The sequence below is a fragment of the Antechinus flavipes genome, chromosome 2 (assembly GCF_016432865.1).
Source record: "Antechinus flavipes isolate AdamAnt ecotype Samford, QLD, Australia chromosome 2, AdamAnt_v2, whole genome shotgun sequence".
NCBI classification, from domain to species: domain Eukaryota; kingdom Metazoa; phylum Chordata; class Mammalia; order Dasyuromorphia; family Dasyuridae; genus Antechinus; species Antechinus flavipes.
This window is the reverse complement of record NC_067399.1, coordinates 324729731-324745428: the sequence shown is the minus strand read 5'-3', so window position 1 is coordinate 324745428 and position 15698 is coordinate 324729731. Positions and strand designations below refer to the sequence as shown.

Genomic DNA, 15698 nt, shown 5'->3' with positions numbered 1-15698 from the left:
GAATGCTGCTTTTGCCATCTACTCATTTGTTTCTCCTCCCTTTCTTTAACCTTTCTTCTTCAGCAGAGGATTACTCCTTTCCCTACCTCTCCTGTTCCCTTTGTCACACCTATTTGAGAAGGGATTGCCCTCTACTTCTCACCTTGTTGCAACTCATAAATAATCAAGCTTTTGTATGAATTATGAACTTCTTTATTCTTGATTTAGGAGTTCTACATGCATGTTCATTTCTCATGTAATAAACCCATTTCAATATACTCTTATAATTTTTTTTTAAATGTATAGGCTGTGCAACAGGTTGTTTCAAACCTATTAATTGGACAAATAGAGCTTCGTTCTGAAGACTCTTCAGATATTTTGCCATTCACTCATGAAAGACGAATAGAAAAAATTGTTGTTCCCCTTGGAGAAGAACTTGTAACAGTTCAGAATACATATATACAGGTAAGTGATTTCTATGTAACTGTTACACTTTTATATTTCTATTATATGGCATCTTCATTGGTTTTTCAAACAAGCATTTCAATACACAAAACAGTATAAGAAAGATTATATAGAGAGTCATAATTAGTTGATGATTAATTATTTTTAAAAAGTGTTTATTAAATTTAATAAACAACATTGCTTTTTTTTTTGTCTTGCTGAACTTTGTTTCCTTCTGTCTAATTTCTGTCCATTTCCCACTAATTTACTTCTCTATTCCCTCATAGATATCCTGCTTTGTAAAACATAAGCACAAACAAGCAAAAAAACCAAATCTATCAGCTACATCAAATATGTTTATATCTCAGTCCTCTAATTTTAATTGTCATCTCTCTTGCCAAAATGTGGGAAGTGTGCTTCAGAATTTTGATCATCTAGTCAGCATATTGATTGAATTTCTGGTGTAAATAAATGAAAGCATCTTTGAAATGTGTTATTATCATCATAAGAATTATCCTGGCTTCTACTTACTTCACTCAGGATTAGCCCATACAGGTCTTCCTAGAGTTTTCTTAATGCATATTTGTCATTTCTCATAATATAATAATATTCCATTAAGCTCAGATACCACAATTTGTTTTGCTGTTTCCAAATTGGTGGGCATCCACTTTGTTTCTAGTACTTTGCTTAGACCTGCTATATTTTTGTCCTTTTCCTTTGTCTTTGATAGTCCTGTTAAGTGTGTGTGTGTGTGTGTGTGTGTGTGTGTGTGTGTGTGTGTGTGTATTTTAGGGACTTTTGGGATAGAGGTTAAAATTCTAGAGAGATTGGAATTTCTTAGCTCCATCAGTATATTAATTTGCCTACATTGTTTTAACTCCTCTAATAATTGTCATTTATGTTCTTTGTCATCTTTTAAATTTTAACTTCATTGAAATTTGAATGAGTTTTTAAATAGAAATTGAAATTGGGGAGAAAAAGAAGATGGTGATCCAAGTGCTTCTTTTAGAAAGGCGGGAGAATGATTTGGTGGCTGAATACAACTGCCATAAATTTGATTGGGTGGAAAATTTTAGTTGTTTGGAATTCAATAGACTGAACATTACTGAGTGAAAGAAGCAAAAGACAAATTTGGAGATAATGGAAAGCAAAGAGTATTCTGAACCTTTCTCAAGGACTAGTAAGGGAAAAGGGAAGAGAAGGTGGCAGTGGTTCTATTTCTAACATTCTTCTTGCTCTCTCTCACCTTAGTTAGCAGAAGGTGCAGATAACTTTCCTTTGTTCCTTAGAGTAAGTTGGTAAAGGGGAAAAGTAGGGAAATAAAGAAGACATTTATGTTTTAGATCTTATTCATAGCAATAGAGTGTGCTGGAGTCTAGTTCTGTGCAAGGTCTGTAGTCTATCAGTTACAGGTGATGAAGACTTGCACTAACATGGTGGCAGTCAGAGGAGAGAAGGGGACATATATGAGAGATGTTACAAAAGTAGAAAATGTTAAGACCTGACAACTGATTAGATATAGGGTGGAGTTAGAGAAAATTAGGAGCTGAGGATAACACCTAGGTGACTGAGAGATGGTGGTGTCCTCCAACAGAAAAGTTTAAAAAGAGAATTTTTTTTTATGTATATAAAGCTTTTAACATGTTAGTACCCACATTGTCCTGTTTTTTAAATTGTACTTAAATTCTGTGGCCACTTTGTTTTTTGTGTTTACTTGAAAATTTTAAATGTTTGTTTTAATTGTATCTCATATTTAAATTGAACCAACCTTAGAGTAAGGAAATTAGTAAGCATATATGAAAATGAAGTCATAATATATCTGAATATGTCTAGCAAATACATCTTTATAATTTTTTTTTTTAATCCACAGGTATTAGAAGCATTTGCTAGTCGCTTGATTAGAGTTAATGTTCTAATGAGAAAGGATATACCCAATCTTACAAAATTTCAGATAATTTTAGCAAGAGATCTATTTAGGAAAAACTCATCTCCTCATACTCTGGTAAGTGTTTTAAAATAATTTATAAAATGATGAATTTATTTTTCCCCTTAGTCTAGGATAATAGATAGGCATAATGATTTTTGCTATAAAAATCACATCATCAGGAAATTAGAGTTTAGATAGATGCTAAAGATAGACTAATACAGCTAAAATAGTTTACTGTTCTCAATTCAGTAAATTTAAACTCTTATATTTTGTTACCAAATCAGTGCTTTTGTACTGTCAATAAGCTAAGTATAATGGGATCTTGGATTTTATATCTTTTAGACAATTTTGTACTAGTAAATATATAGTCTGCATGTGAGAGCCTATCTTTTGAATATATGCGTGTAACTATGTATATGTTTATGTATATAGATGAAGACATTCTGATAGACAAAACCTGAATTATAATTAATATGCCATATAAAGGGGACATTCCAAATGAACACATTGTTCCAAAAATTGAACAAGGAGAGGGAGAATATGATTGCATTTGAGGAACTGCACAGTTGTTTTAATTATCCTAGCTTCTCCCTGAAACAAAGATCCATCTTGTTCTAATTATACCATGTGAATCATGTAATGTCATAGGTCTCTGAAAATTCTTGCATATTAAAGAAATCAAAGGAAAAGATCATAATGTATAATGCCTACTCGGTATGTTTAGCCATAACATATTACAACAGAGAAGCAATAGTGAGAATTTCATCTAAGAAATGTATGAGTGAAAAAAATGATAGGCAAGATTAAGAAATAACCAATTAATATTCACTGTATTTTATTGGTATTCTCATGATGACATATTGAGGAAACCCTACGTTGCAAACTTAAGTGATAATATTAACAAGAGTCACATAGAATAGGAAAGCATGTATGAGTTGCAATCTGCATCAGTGGAAAGAATACTCATGACTGTGAGCTAACAGGCCTTTTGAAATATTAGAGAACCTTTCACTAAATAAGTATGATTTAGTTCAGTAAGTACCATTTTTTGTGGTACTATATGGGTGTGTGCCCGTCAGTTGAAGGATGCTCACGTGAAAGTAGTATATGAATGTAATGTATTATAAAACAATAAGAATTGATGAATGGGGGATTGAGTGATACATGGAAAATCATTGAAAGTTGTAAGGAAGAGCAGCTAGATGGCACAGTGGATACAGAACCAGACCTGAAGTTAGGAGGACCTGAGTTCCAATTTGACGCCAGACACTTAACACTTGCTAGTTGTGTGACCCTGGCCAAGTCACTTAACTCCAATTGCCTCAGGCCCCCCTCCCTCCTCCAAAAAGAAAGAAAGAAAGAAAGAAAAAAAGAAAGTTGTAAGGAACCTTGACATCCATCTAGTCTAATTCCTATTCAAAGAAATTCCCACAGTAGCGCCTCTTAAGAAGGAAGTACCCATCATTTTTTTATGGTGAGCCATTCAGTTTTTAAACAGCTCTAATTGCTAGGAAATGTTTCCTTATATTAAGCCTTAATTTGCCTCTTTTCAACATTTAACCATTGCTTTTGGTTCTGCCCATTGAGGTCAAACAACAACTTTAGTCTTTTCTCCATGGGTCAGTCATGTATATATATATATCCTCTGAGTCTTTTTTTTCTCCAAGTTAATTATTCCCAGTTCTTTCAACTGATCTTTTTATGTCTAAACTTAAACTTTTTAACCATCCTGGTTGAACTTTGTCTGAATACTCTCAAGTTTATCAATGTCTTCTTAAATCATGATGGGGGGGAGGGGGTAAACAAACAAGGGGAATCAAAGAAAGGAGGGGAAAATTTCATAAATTCCAGAATATTTATAGCAGTGTTTTTCATGTATGTGGAAATAAAACATTCATGGGACTGAGGATGAGGGGAATGGTTGTTCATTCATCATGAAACTATTGAACAAATAATCTTATATGAATTTAATGTAATATTATTGCAACATAAATATTAATAAGTGGATTCTAGAGAAACTTAGGGAGCATGACCATATACAAGAAAACAAAATTAAATGATAACAGAATCGATTGAGATTAACGCAGTCATCTTGATGCAGAGGACATATGATGAAACATAAATAATTCCTACCAATAGGCTGTAGATACGTAGGGTTCTGTGCAGTTGGAGATTATGTAAAAGTGACAGTGAAGAAAAATAAAAATTCAGACAACAAAAGATAAAAAGTAAAAAAGATGGGAAGAATTGTTAATACTGAACAAGTATATAATGAGTATATAATTCTGTGCTAGAGGTCTTATAATTTTGGCATTCTCACCCCTTTCAAAATCTTGATGAAAATAATTGATTCTCTTCTTAGTTATCTGACTATTCCCATTCTGCTTCCTTTCTGGATCTTTATCTACCTTAAGCCCAATTACCAGGAGGGGCCTCTCTTATCACCTCATACAGGAAATTGTAATACCAGTGTGAACTTTCCATAAAGTTACTTTGATCTTATTTTGTTCAGATTCAGGATTTCATGACTGTTATCAGCCAACTTTATATTGTAGTTTGTGTATAGGAGTGATCCTCTTCCTTTCATGTGATTTCTCTATTAAAATGTAAGATCCTTGAAGGTGGGCAATATCTTGTTTGCTTGTATCTCCAGCACTTAGCTCAGTGCCTGGCACACAATAAGTGTCAGATAAACTCCTTTCTTTAAATAAGAGCTTCTTCCTCTTTTGGATATCATGGATTCTTTTGGCATCCTGGTGAAACCTATGAAACCATTCTTAGGATAATGTTTAAAAAAAAAACTCAATTGTATTGAAATACAATTATCAAAGCATTTTAAGAACAAGTTCATGAACCTGGGTGTAAGAATCCCTGCAATTTATGTTATCTTGATTTTCTTTATTTTTAAATTCAATTTTAAGTTCTGAATTTTCTCTCTCCCTTTTTTCTTTCCCTCATCTATTGAGAAGGCAAGAAAAATTAAACCAATTACAAATACCTGTAGTCATGCAATATAAATGCTCACATTACTCATATCCAAAAAAAAGAAAAGAAAATCGACTTCAATTTGCACTCTTAGTTTATCAATTTTGTATCTAGATGTGGTTAGCATTTTTTATCATAAGTCTTTTGAAATTGTGGTTGATCATTTTGTTGATCAGAGTTACTAAGTCTTTTGAGCTTTATAATATTGTTGTTATTATTTAAACAGTTCTAGTTCTGCTCACTTTACTTTGAATCAATAATTAGTTTTCCAACATTTTTCTGAACTTATCCCTTTCATCATTTCTTATAACACTTATATATAACATTTCTTAGTATTCCATCACATTCTTATGTGTTTAGCAATTTCCCAATTGATGGCTATTATCTTGGTTTCCAATTCTTTTAAACATAAAATGATATTCTAAAAATATTTCTGTTATGAGGATCCTTTTATTTTATTGCTTTGGGGTATATACCTTTGTAGTATTGCTGAGTCAAAGAATATTCATGATTTTAGAGTTTTTGGGGACATAATCCCTGTTTTTCCATAGCCATTTGACATAGTATTGGTCATTTCCCCCTTTCCCTCCCTTCTTCCTTCCTCCCTTCTTCCCTTCCTTCCTCCCTCCTTCCCTGCCTTCCTTCCTCCCTCCCTTCCACTCTTCCTTCCTTCCTCTCTCCTTCCCTGCCTTCCCTTCTCCCTTCTTCCCTGCCTTCCTTATTCTCTCCCTTCCTTTCCTCCTTTTCTTCCCTCCCTCCCTCCCTCTCTCCCTCTCTTCTTTCCTTCCTTTCTTCCTTTCCTTCCTTCCCTTCCTTCCCCCTCCTCTAGACAGTAAGTAATCTGATATTTGTTTAAACATGTACAATTCTTTTATGTATATTTACAGAATTATCATGTTGCAGAAGAAAAATCAGATTAAAAAGAGGAAAAAATGAGATAGAAAAAAAAAGTCAAGCAAAAAACAAAGAAAAGTGAAAATATAATGTTGTGATCCATATTCAATCCCCATAGTCTTCTCTCTGGGTTCTCTCTATCAGAAGTCTGTTGGAATTGGCCTGAATCACCTTGTTGTTGAAAAGAGCCAAATCCATCACAGTTGATCATCATATAATCTTCTTGTTGCTGTGTTCTGTTTTTTGGTTCTACTCACTTCACTTACCATCAGTTCATGTGAGTCTCTCCAGGCCTTTCTGAAATCATCCTGCTGATTGTTTCTTACCCATTACCTTCACATACCATAACTTATTCATCTGCTGTCATTTCTTATAGCACAATAATCTTCCATCATAACTATGTACAACAAATTATTCAGCCATTTCCCAGTTGATGGGCATCCCCTCAATTTCCAATTCTTTGCTCCCAGAAATATTTTTTTGTACATATAGGTCTTTTTTCCTTTTTTTTAATTTTTAATCACTTTTGGACCTAGTAGTAATGTTAAATCAGAAGGCTTGCATGATTTTTATAGCCCTTTGAGCATAATTTTAAATAGCTCTACAGAATGATTTAGTCAGTTCACAACTCTACCAATGGTGCATTAATACATCATTTCCCCCACATCCCCTACTGTCATGTCTTTCTGTCCTATTAGCCAGTCTAATAAGTATGTACTACTACTTGAGAATTGTTTTAATATGCATTTTTATTATCAGTAGTGAGAACATTTTTTCATATGGCTATAGATAACTTTGATTGTTCTCATCTTTTGATCATTTATCAGTGGGGAATGCATCTTATTTTTAAAAGTATAACAGTTCTCAAATATATATGTTTGAGAAATGAGCTTTTTTTAATCAGGGAAACTTGTTTCCATTTTTATCACAATTACTCTTATTAACTGTGTTTCTTCCCTGTTTATTCTGTTCTCTTTCTTTTTACCCTGTCTCTTCTCAAAAGTGTTTTGCTCCTGAGCATCCTTTCCCCTAATCTGGCCCTTCCTTCTGTCAAACCTTTGCTGCCTCTATCCCCTCCTGTTATCCTATAGGGTAAAGATAGATTTCTATACCCAACTGAGTGTTAGTCCCTCTTTGACCCAATTTTGATGAAACTAAATTTCATTCCCCCTTCCCCCCTCTCCCTTTTCCCCTTCATTGCAAAAGCTTTTTCTTGCCTCTTTTATGTGATAATTTATACCTTTCTATCTCTCCCTTTCCCTTTCTTCCAGTACAGTTCTCTCTCACTCCTTAATTTTATTTTTTTTAGATATAATCCCTTCACATTCAACTAATGCTTTTGCCTTAATTTCCCTAATTATGAGACAGTTCTTATAAGTTACAAGTATCATCTTCCCATGTAAGAATGTAAATAATTTACCCTTATTAAGTTCCTTATGATTTCCCTTTCCTGTTTACCTTTTTATGCTTTAGAGTTTGTATTTGATAGTCAAAATTTCCATTCAGCACTACTCTTTTCAGCAAGAATGCTTGAAACTGCTCTATTTCATTGAATATCCATTTTTTCCCCTGAATTGCTGTGTAGGTAATTTTTGGTTGTGATCCTAGCTCCATTGCTCTCCAGAATATCAAATTCCATTCACTGTTTTGCTTTAATGTAGAAGCTGCTAAGTCTTGTGTTATTCTGACTGTGAATGTACTATACTTAAATTGTTCCTTTCTGGATGCTTCTAATATTTTCTCTTGGAATTGGAAGTTCTGAAATTTGGCTATAATATTCCTGGAAGTTTTCATATAGGGATCTTTTTGAGGAGATTGTTGGTGGACTCTTTCCATTTCAGAATATCAGGGGAGTTTTCCTTGACAGTTTCTTGAAAGATTATATCTAGACTCTTTGTTTTGATCATGGCCTTCAGGGAGTCAAATAATTTTTACAGTATTTCTCCTGGATCTATTTTCCAGGTGAATTGTTTTTCCAGTGAGATAGTTCACATTATGTTCTGTTTTTTCATTCTTTTGGTTTTGTTTTATTGTTTTTTGACTTGTCATATAAGTCATTAGCTTTCATTTTTAAATTTTCAATTTAAGAAATTATTTTCCTCAGTGAGTTTTTCTATCTCTTTTTCCATTTGTCCAATTCTACTTTTAAAGGAGTTGTTTTATTCAGTAATTTTTTTTTTCCCCCATTTGGCCAGATTTGCTTTTTAAGGCATTCTTTTCCTCAGTGGTTTTTTTTTTTTTTTTTTTTTTTTTGTATGTCCTTTACTCTGTTTTTAAGGTGTTATTTTCTTGAGTATTTTTTATGTGTTTTTCTTTTACCAAGATGTTGACTCGTTTTTCATGATTTTCTTGCATCACTCATTTCTCTTTCCAATTTTTCTTCTTCCTCTCTTGCTTGATTTTCATAAGCCTTTTTGAACTCTTCCATGATCTGAAACCAATTCATATTTTTCTTGGAGTCTTTGGATGTAGGAGCTTTGACGTTGTTATCTTCTGAGGTTTGAACTTCCTTATTGCCTCAATAACTTTCTTGGTCAAAATCTTTTTCTTTTTTTTTTTTTTTTTTCTTTTTATCAACCTATTATTTGACTTTTAACTCTGTTAAAATATAACTATGTTTCCAGGATGGGAGAGTGCATTGTCCCAAGCTTCAGGGGTTTTGTACAACTGTTTTCAAAGATACTTCTAGGGACTTGTAAGTTTTTAGTTCTTCCAAGGTGGTAAGATCTAAGGAGTGAGGTGTTTATTGCTCTCCTGGCCCATGCTTTGTTCTGGGAGTGACCACAAGCACTCTTTTCTCCCATGGAATTAATTGTGAAGTGGCTCTGGGTTCCATTGTGTCTTCAAGCTCTGGTCTGCAAGTGCTCCTCCTTGCCCTGAGACAATGACTTGGATCAGAATATGAGCAAAGCAGCAATCCTGTCTCAGTGCTAGCAAGAGACCTCTATAGTCTCCTTCTGACTAGCTGTTTAACCTTTTTACCATCTGAAGGCTGAGAGCTCTGGAAGTTCCTATTGCTGCTACTGATTCACTAGCTCCCAAAATCTGCTCTTGGTTTGCTGGGGTCCAGACTGTGTTGGTGGTAGTTGTACTAGACTGCTCCACTCTTACCCAGATGCTATAAACCTTTCCTGCTGAGCATCTAAATTGTCTTTGACATTTGTAGACTGAGAGGTCTGGAAACCACCACTACTTCCACTGATTTAGTCATCCTGAGAATTGTTCCTGATTTGCTGAGTCTGGAGCTGTGCTGGCATGACCTGTGCTAGACTGCATTCCATTCCCATACTGATGTGATAGACCTTTCCTGATGACCTTCCAAGGTGTCCTGGGCTGGAAAATTTTCACTCCCATCTTTTTTTTGGGTTCTGATGCTCTAAGATTTGTTTAATTATTATTTAAAGATATTTGGGAGGTTTGGGGAGAGCTTGGAAGAGTTCCTAACTTTATTTTTCTATCTTGGCTCTGCCGTTTAATTTTGATATCATTCTATCTATTGCCATGACAACTTCACTATGGAATATTGATCAAATTTGCTTTCTTTCATTTAACCAGATTTGTGATTTTTTTTAGGGTGGACAACAAGGTGTCATTGAAGGAGATTTTGCTATATGCATTAGTTTATATCATGGTTATGAATTACTACAACAAATGGGAATGAGATCCTTATATATTTTCCTTTGTGGGATTATGGATGGAACTAAAGGTAAGCTAAATAAAATGTTTTGCATGTAAACTTTTTGCTATTTAGATGTGATTTAAGAGGGAGCAGCTGGATGGCCCTGTGGATAGAGCATTAGCCTTGAAGTCAGGAGGACCTGAGTTCAAATTTGGCCTTGGCCTAGCTGTGTGGCCCTGGGCAAGTCACTTGACCCCAATTGCCTTAGCCAAAAAAAAAAAAAAAAAGATGTGATTTAAAAAAAACAAAACATTTTAATATATTTTATTATGCTAGCAAAATAATGGCATGATATGCAATGATGGGTGATTTTGATAAAATCTTCTAGAAAAAAAAAGTTATTTATTAATGACTTATGGGCATGCAGACCTGAAGAGCCATAAACTTTTTTATTGTTGATAATTTTCATATGTCTCCTGTGCCAAATTTGTGTGAATTACTAACATTTAATTCAACTTTTTTTCCTCCCTGAGGCAATTGGGGTCAAGTGACTTGCCTAGGGTTACACAGCCAGGAAGTGTTTAAGTGTCTGAGGTCAGATTTGAACTCAGGTTCTCCTGACTTTAGAGCTGGTGCTATATCCACTGCACCATCTATCTGGCCCTTAATTCATACTTTTTGAGAAACAGGTGATATAGTGGATAGTGCCAGCCCTGTAGTGAGGGTCTTTCCTCTGCTTACCAAGTGCTACCTCTGTCACAGATGGGCTGTGTCGCCCTGGGCAGTTTTTCTTAACCTCTTAGGGCCCCAAGTAACCCTTTAAGATTATAAGTGCATAGTAGTTGTAGGTCTGCATTAGCAGAGGATGTTTATTCATTGGAACACCTTATACCTCTGTTTGTTGTGTTTTTTGTTTTTGTGAGGCAACTGGGATTAAGTTAGTTGCTCAGGGTCACACAGCTAATAAATATTAAATGTCTGGGGTCAGATTTGAACTTAAGTCCTCCTAACTTCAGGATTGGTGCTTTATATACTCTCTAGCTACCCTTTGGCTCCTTATACCAATGAAATCCCAGATCTAGATCAATTAACTGGGTAATTGTTTTAATGTTAATTAGAAGTCATTAAGTAAGTTTCTAATTTGTATGGAACAATATTTTCCCTTATTTTTGAAGGTATGACTCGAACCAAAAATGAACTTAGCCGGAATGAACAATTCATGGAACTCTTTGAACAACTAGGGAACATGTTTTCAGATAGGAATACAACTTCAGGAATTGTTGATGGGAATCCCATCCAAAGAGGTCTGTAGAATCTTTCTTTAATATTTTCAGTTGTTTTTCTTTTATCTCAATTTTCAATTCCTTGCATTGCATATTATTCTTTGGTGATTTACAAAATATATATAGCTATATATAGTAGTATTTTGCAGATGGCAGATGAATAAAGTGAAGTGAAAATAAGTAATTGCTCAGAATTGTATAGTTAATAAATGATAGAACCAGTTTCAAAAATGGGTCTTCTGACTTCACTTAACATGTTCTTTACATCATAATGAATTTTACATAAATCTCAAAATGTTTTACTATTAATTTTTTAATTTATTTACATATTTTTATTCTGGAATAGACTTGTTAAATATTTATAGTTTTCCTGTTTATGGTTAATAATTTCTAAAACAAAGCTGGTTTTTAAAGCTCATGTGGCTCATATTTAGGATAAGTAAAAATTGTTAGTATTTACTTTTTTTTTTGGATGTTTACTTATTAAAACTCTTTTGTGTGCTCTTTGTGTTGAATTTGATAGTTTTAATGAATCTTAAAAATTGAAGGACACCTTTAAGATTTTGTGGTTTGAGCTTTTCCTTGAAGTATTTCAATTTCTCAAGATTTTGAAGTTTTAAAATGAAATTTAAAGCTCAGTTTTTTACTTTGGTTTCTAAAAGTGTGCAATATGATATAATTATACAAAAATTATGGTTAAAATTTAGTAACCACAAGGCTCAACACATTAGTTCAAAGCCTTAAGAACTTAAAAGCATATTCACCGTGATTTTTTTGGCATGACAAATATTCTTTTAAAAACATTTTTTTCAGGGCACAATGATAAAAAATTTATCTATAGCCATCCGAAGTTAAAAAAATTAGAAGAAGTTGTAATTGAACATTTCAGAACCTGGAAAGGTATGTTATATTCATAATCTTCAAAGCAAAATAAGCTTATGATAAAATTTTAAAATAATCCCCCCTTGCATTTATATAGTACTTGTTGTTTCCAGAATTGTTCATGTACAAATTTGTATAAAATCTTTTTTGATCCTCATGAGATAAGTAGGTCAGTATTCACTCTAACTTAATGAATATTTAATTTTTTGAATTTTTATTTTCCAAATGACATGTAAAACAATTTTAACATTAATTTTTAAAAATTTTGAATTTCAAATTCTCTTCTCCTTTCCCTTTCTCTCTCTCTTCTCCTTTCCCTTTCTCTCTTTTCTTCCTGAGATGGTAAGCAGTTTGATGTAGTTACACATGTGCAATTATGCAGTTATGTTGTGAAAGAAAACAACAATGAACAAGTAAAGAAAGTAGTATGTTTTGATTTGCATTCAGATACCATCAGTTATTTCTTTGGAATCCTTTGGAATTGTCTTAGATATTTTATTGCTGAGAGTTAAGTCATTCACCGTTGATCATAGTACAATATTGTTGTTACTGGTACAATGTTGTCCTGGTTCTACTCACTTACTTTGCATCAGTTGTATAAATTCTGAAATTATAATTTCTTTTCTTTTTCTTTTCTTTTTTTCAAGAATATATATTTTTTATTAAAGCTTTTTATTTATAAAACATTTGCATGGGTAATTTTTTCAACATTGACCCTTGCAAAACCTTTTGTTCCAAAATGCAAGTAATCCACATTCATTTCCCAATATTGCTTCTCTGGATGTAGCTGATTCTGTCCATCATTAATCAATTGGAACTGAATTAGATCTTCTCTTTGTCAAAGATATCCACTTCCATCAGAATACATCCTCATACAGTATCGTTGTTGAAGTGTATAATGATCACCTAGTTCTGCTCATTTCACTGAGCATTAGTTCATATAAATCTCTCCAGGCCTTTCTGAAATCATCCTGCTGGTCATTTCTTACAGAACAATAATATTCCAAAACATTCATATACCACAATTTACCCACCCATTCTCCAATTGATGGGAATCCATTCATCTTCCATTTTCTAGCCACTACAAAAAGGACTGCCACAAACATTTTGGCACATACAGTGTATATGTTTTTTTACTTTTTTTTTTCCTTTTCATCCACCTTACCCTAAGCAAACTATAGGTAGGTAAAGACATGTTTATGTATACATATGTAGATATATACACATACATACATACATATACACACACACCTACCTTTGTCCCCCCCAACACATACACATACTTATCTTTCCTCTTTCTGTTGACTTTCTTCTTTAATTCTGTTCCTTAACTTGCCTTGATGTTACTTAACCTCCCCCAGCCAAGGAACCCCCTTTTGTTTTCTTCTCTCATTGTTTGCTTCTATCCCTCCCCCTTATTTCTTTATAGATTTTTGAGAGTGCTATATCCTTCATGGTATATATGTAGTGTTGCCTCTTTAACACATTCCTTATGTGAGTAGGTTTCAGAATTATGAGCCTTCCTCCTCCCTGTAATACTTCTGTGTCTTCTTCCTCATCTATATAACTACGATTTTTACCTTAACTCTGCCACAGTATTTCTTTTGAGCTACCCTCAATTGACATTGTTGATGTCAATCTTAAACATATGGCATGCATTTCTCATGTAAAAAAAGAAATTATTTGTCCATGTTGAATTCCTTGAAATTGATCTTTGATATTGGCTCTTATATGTTAAATTTTCTATTAAATTCTGGCTTGGTTGAGAGAAAGCCCTGAAAATCTTCAAATTTGTTGAATGTTCATTTTTTCTCATTCAATATTATAGATAATTTTGCTGGATATGATATTTTTGACTACAGGCATACTAATTTTGATTGTTGGTAGATATGATTCCAGGACCTGTGGAGTTTTATTGTGGCTACTGATAAGTCCTGTAAAATTCTAATTATAGCTTCAGTATATTGAATTTTTTTTTCTTGTTTCTTGCAAAATTTTCTCTTTGATTTGGAGGTTTTGAAATTTGTCAATAATATTCCTATGTGTTTTCCACAAAGGATCTTGTTGAGGTGGTGATTGGTTTCTCCTTTCCCCTTATATTTTATCACTCCCAGGACAATTTTCTTGGATTATTTTTTACATTATTGTGTCAAGGTTCATTTTTTTGGTCACAACTTTCAGGGAGTCCAATTATTCTTATATTTCCTCCTCTTGATCTGTTCCCCAGATCTGTTCTTTTTCTTATAAAATGTTTCACATTCTGTTCTATCTTTTCATTCTTTATAATGTTTTGTTATTTCTTAGTCTTTCATAGTTTCATTGGCTTCCCCTTGCCCAAATCTAATTTTCAAAGAATTATTTTAATCTTTGAGGCTTTTATCTCCTTTTGTAGTTGGTTAACTTTTTTTTCATAATCTTTTTTTTTGATTGTTTTTATTTTTATTTTTTAGTTTTCTCTCAATGTCTCTCATTTGATTTCTTTTTTTGTTGTAACTTAAAAAATTTTTTAATACAGAGAAAAATCAGAACAAAAGGGAAAAACCATGGGAGAAAGAAAAAAACAGAAAAAAGAATAGCATGTGTTGATTTACATTCAGTCTTCTTAGATCTTTTTCTAGATGTACATTGCATTTTCTGACCAAAGTCTATTTAAATTACTTTGGATCATTGAACTTCTGAGAAGAACCAAACTTTTCATAGTTGATCATCACACATTCTTGCTGTTATTGTGTATAGTATATTTCTGGATTTTGCTTGTTTCACTCAGCATCAGTTCATGTAAATCATTCCAGGCCTTTCTATAATCAGCTTGTTTGTCATTTTTTATAGAACAATAATATTCCATTATCTTTAGGTACTACAGCTTGTTCAGCCGTTCCCCAACTGATTGGCACTCACTTTTTTCCCAATTCTTTGCTACCACAAAAAGGGCTGCTATAAACTTTTTTGCACATGTGGGTCCTTTCCCCTCCTTTAAGATTTCCTTGGGTATCTATTCTGATTTCTATTTTTTTTGAGTGTTATAAATTCTGTCTTCAGGGAGCTATTTCACTTTACTCTTTGGAGTAGAAGTTTTTTTAACTTCAGTATCCTCCTCTAAAGATGAATCCTGGTCTTCCCTCTTTCCATAGTAAGTTTTTATGGTTGGAGTCTTTCTTCTTAGCCAGTTAAAAAAATTTTTTTTCAATAAGAATATTAGTGTAAACATCTTTAATGGTGGGGTGGGAGGATGGTGTTTCTACCTTTACTTGAATTCTTCTTTCTGACCAGCAACCCAAATCAAAAGCTCCCCCCTCCTGCAAGTGCTTGAAGCCAGCAGCATTCCTGCCCCACTGCCTCTGCACTCACATAGTGCTAATTCCTTCTCACCAAAGCTTTGTCTCTACAGCACAGCTGGGCCTGGCAGCCTAATCAGCTGAGGTTCCCTTTGTCTTCCCTGACTCAGACCCCTGATTCTTTAAGCTGTCAGGGAGATGAATATCTCTATGATTCCTGCTGAGGCTCCAGCCACACACAGCCAGCTGCAGGCCCTCCATGTGATGTTTCTGTAGAGCTAGCCTGGAGGTGTTTGTACTTTTCATAAGTTAATTTCCAGTCCAAGGTCTTTCTTCAGATCTTCTTGTGTTGCACCAGGAGGACCCGTGTTCTGCCCTCAAGTTTTTTTGATTTTTCACCAGTCTGTGTT

At 33.7% G+C, this 15698-nt stretch overlaps 1 protein-coding gene across 1 annotated transcript in view; it reads left to right on the top strand.

Moving 5' to 3' along the window:
• FANCM (FA complementation group M) overlaps positions 1-15698 on the top strand; it is a 93261-nt gene that overhangs the window by 6974 nt on the left and 70589 nt on the right. Inside the window, exons 4-8 of the mRNA XM_051977697.1 lie at positions 286-444; positions 2294-2425; positions 9803-9935; positions 11024-11152; positions 11945-12031. Of these exons, the coding sequence (XP_051833657.1) occupies positions 286-444; positions 2294-2425; positions 9803-9935; positions 11024-11152; positions 11945-12031 (640 nt within the window). The remainder of the gene's footprint in view (positions 1-285; positions 445-2293; positions 2426-9802; positions 9936-11023; positions 11153-11944; positions 12032-15698) is intronic.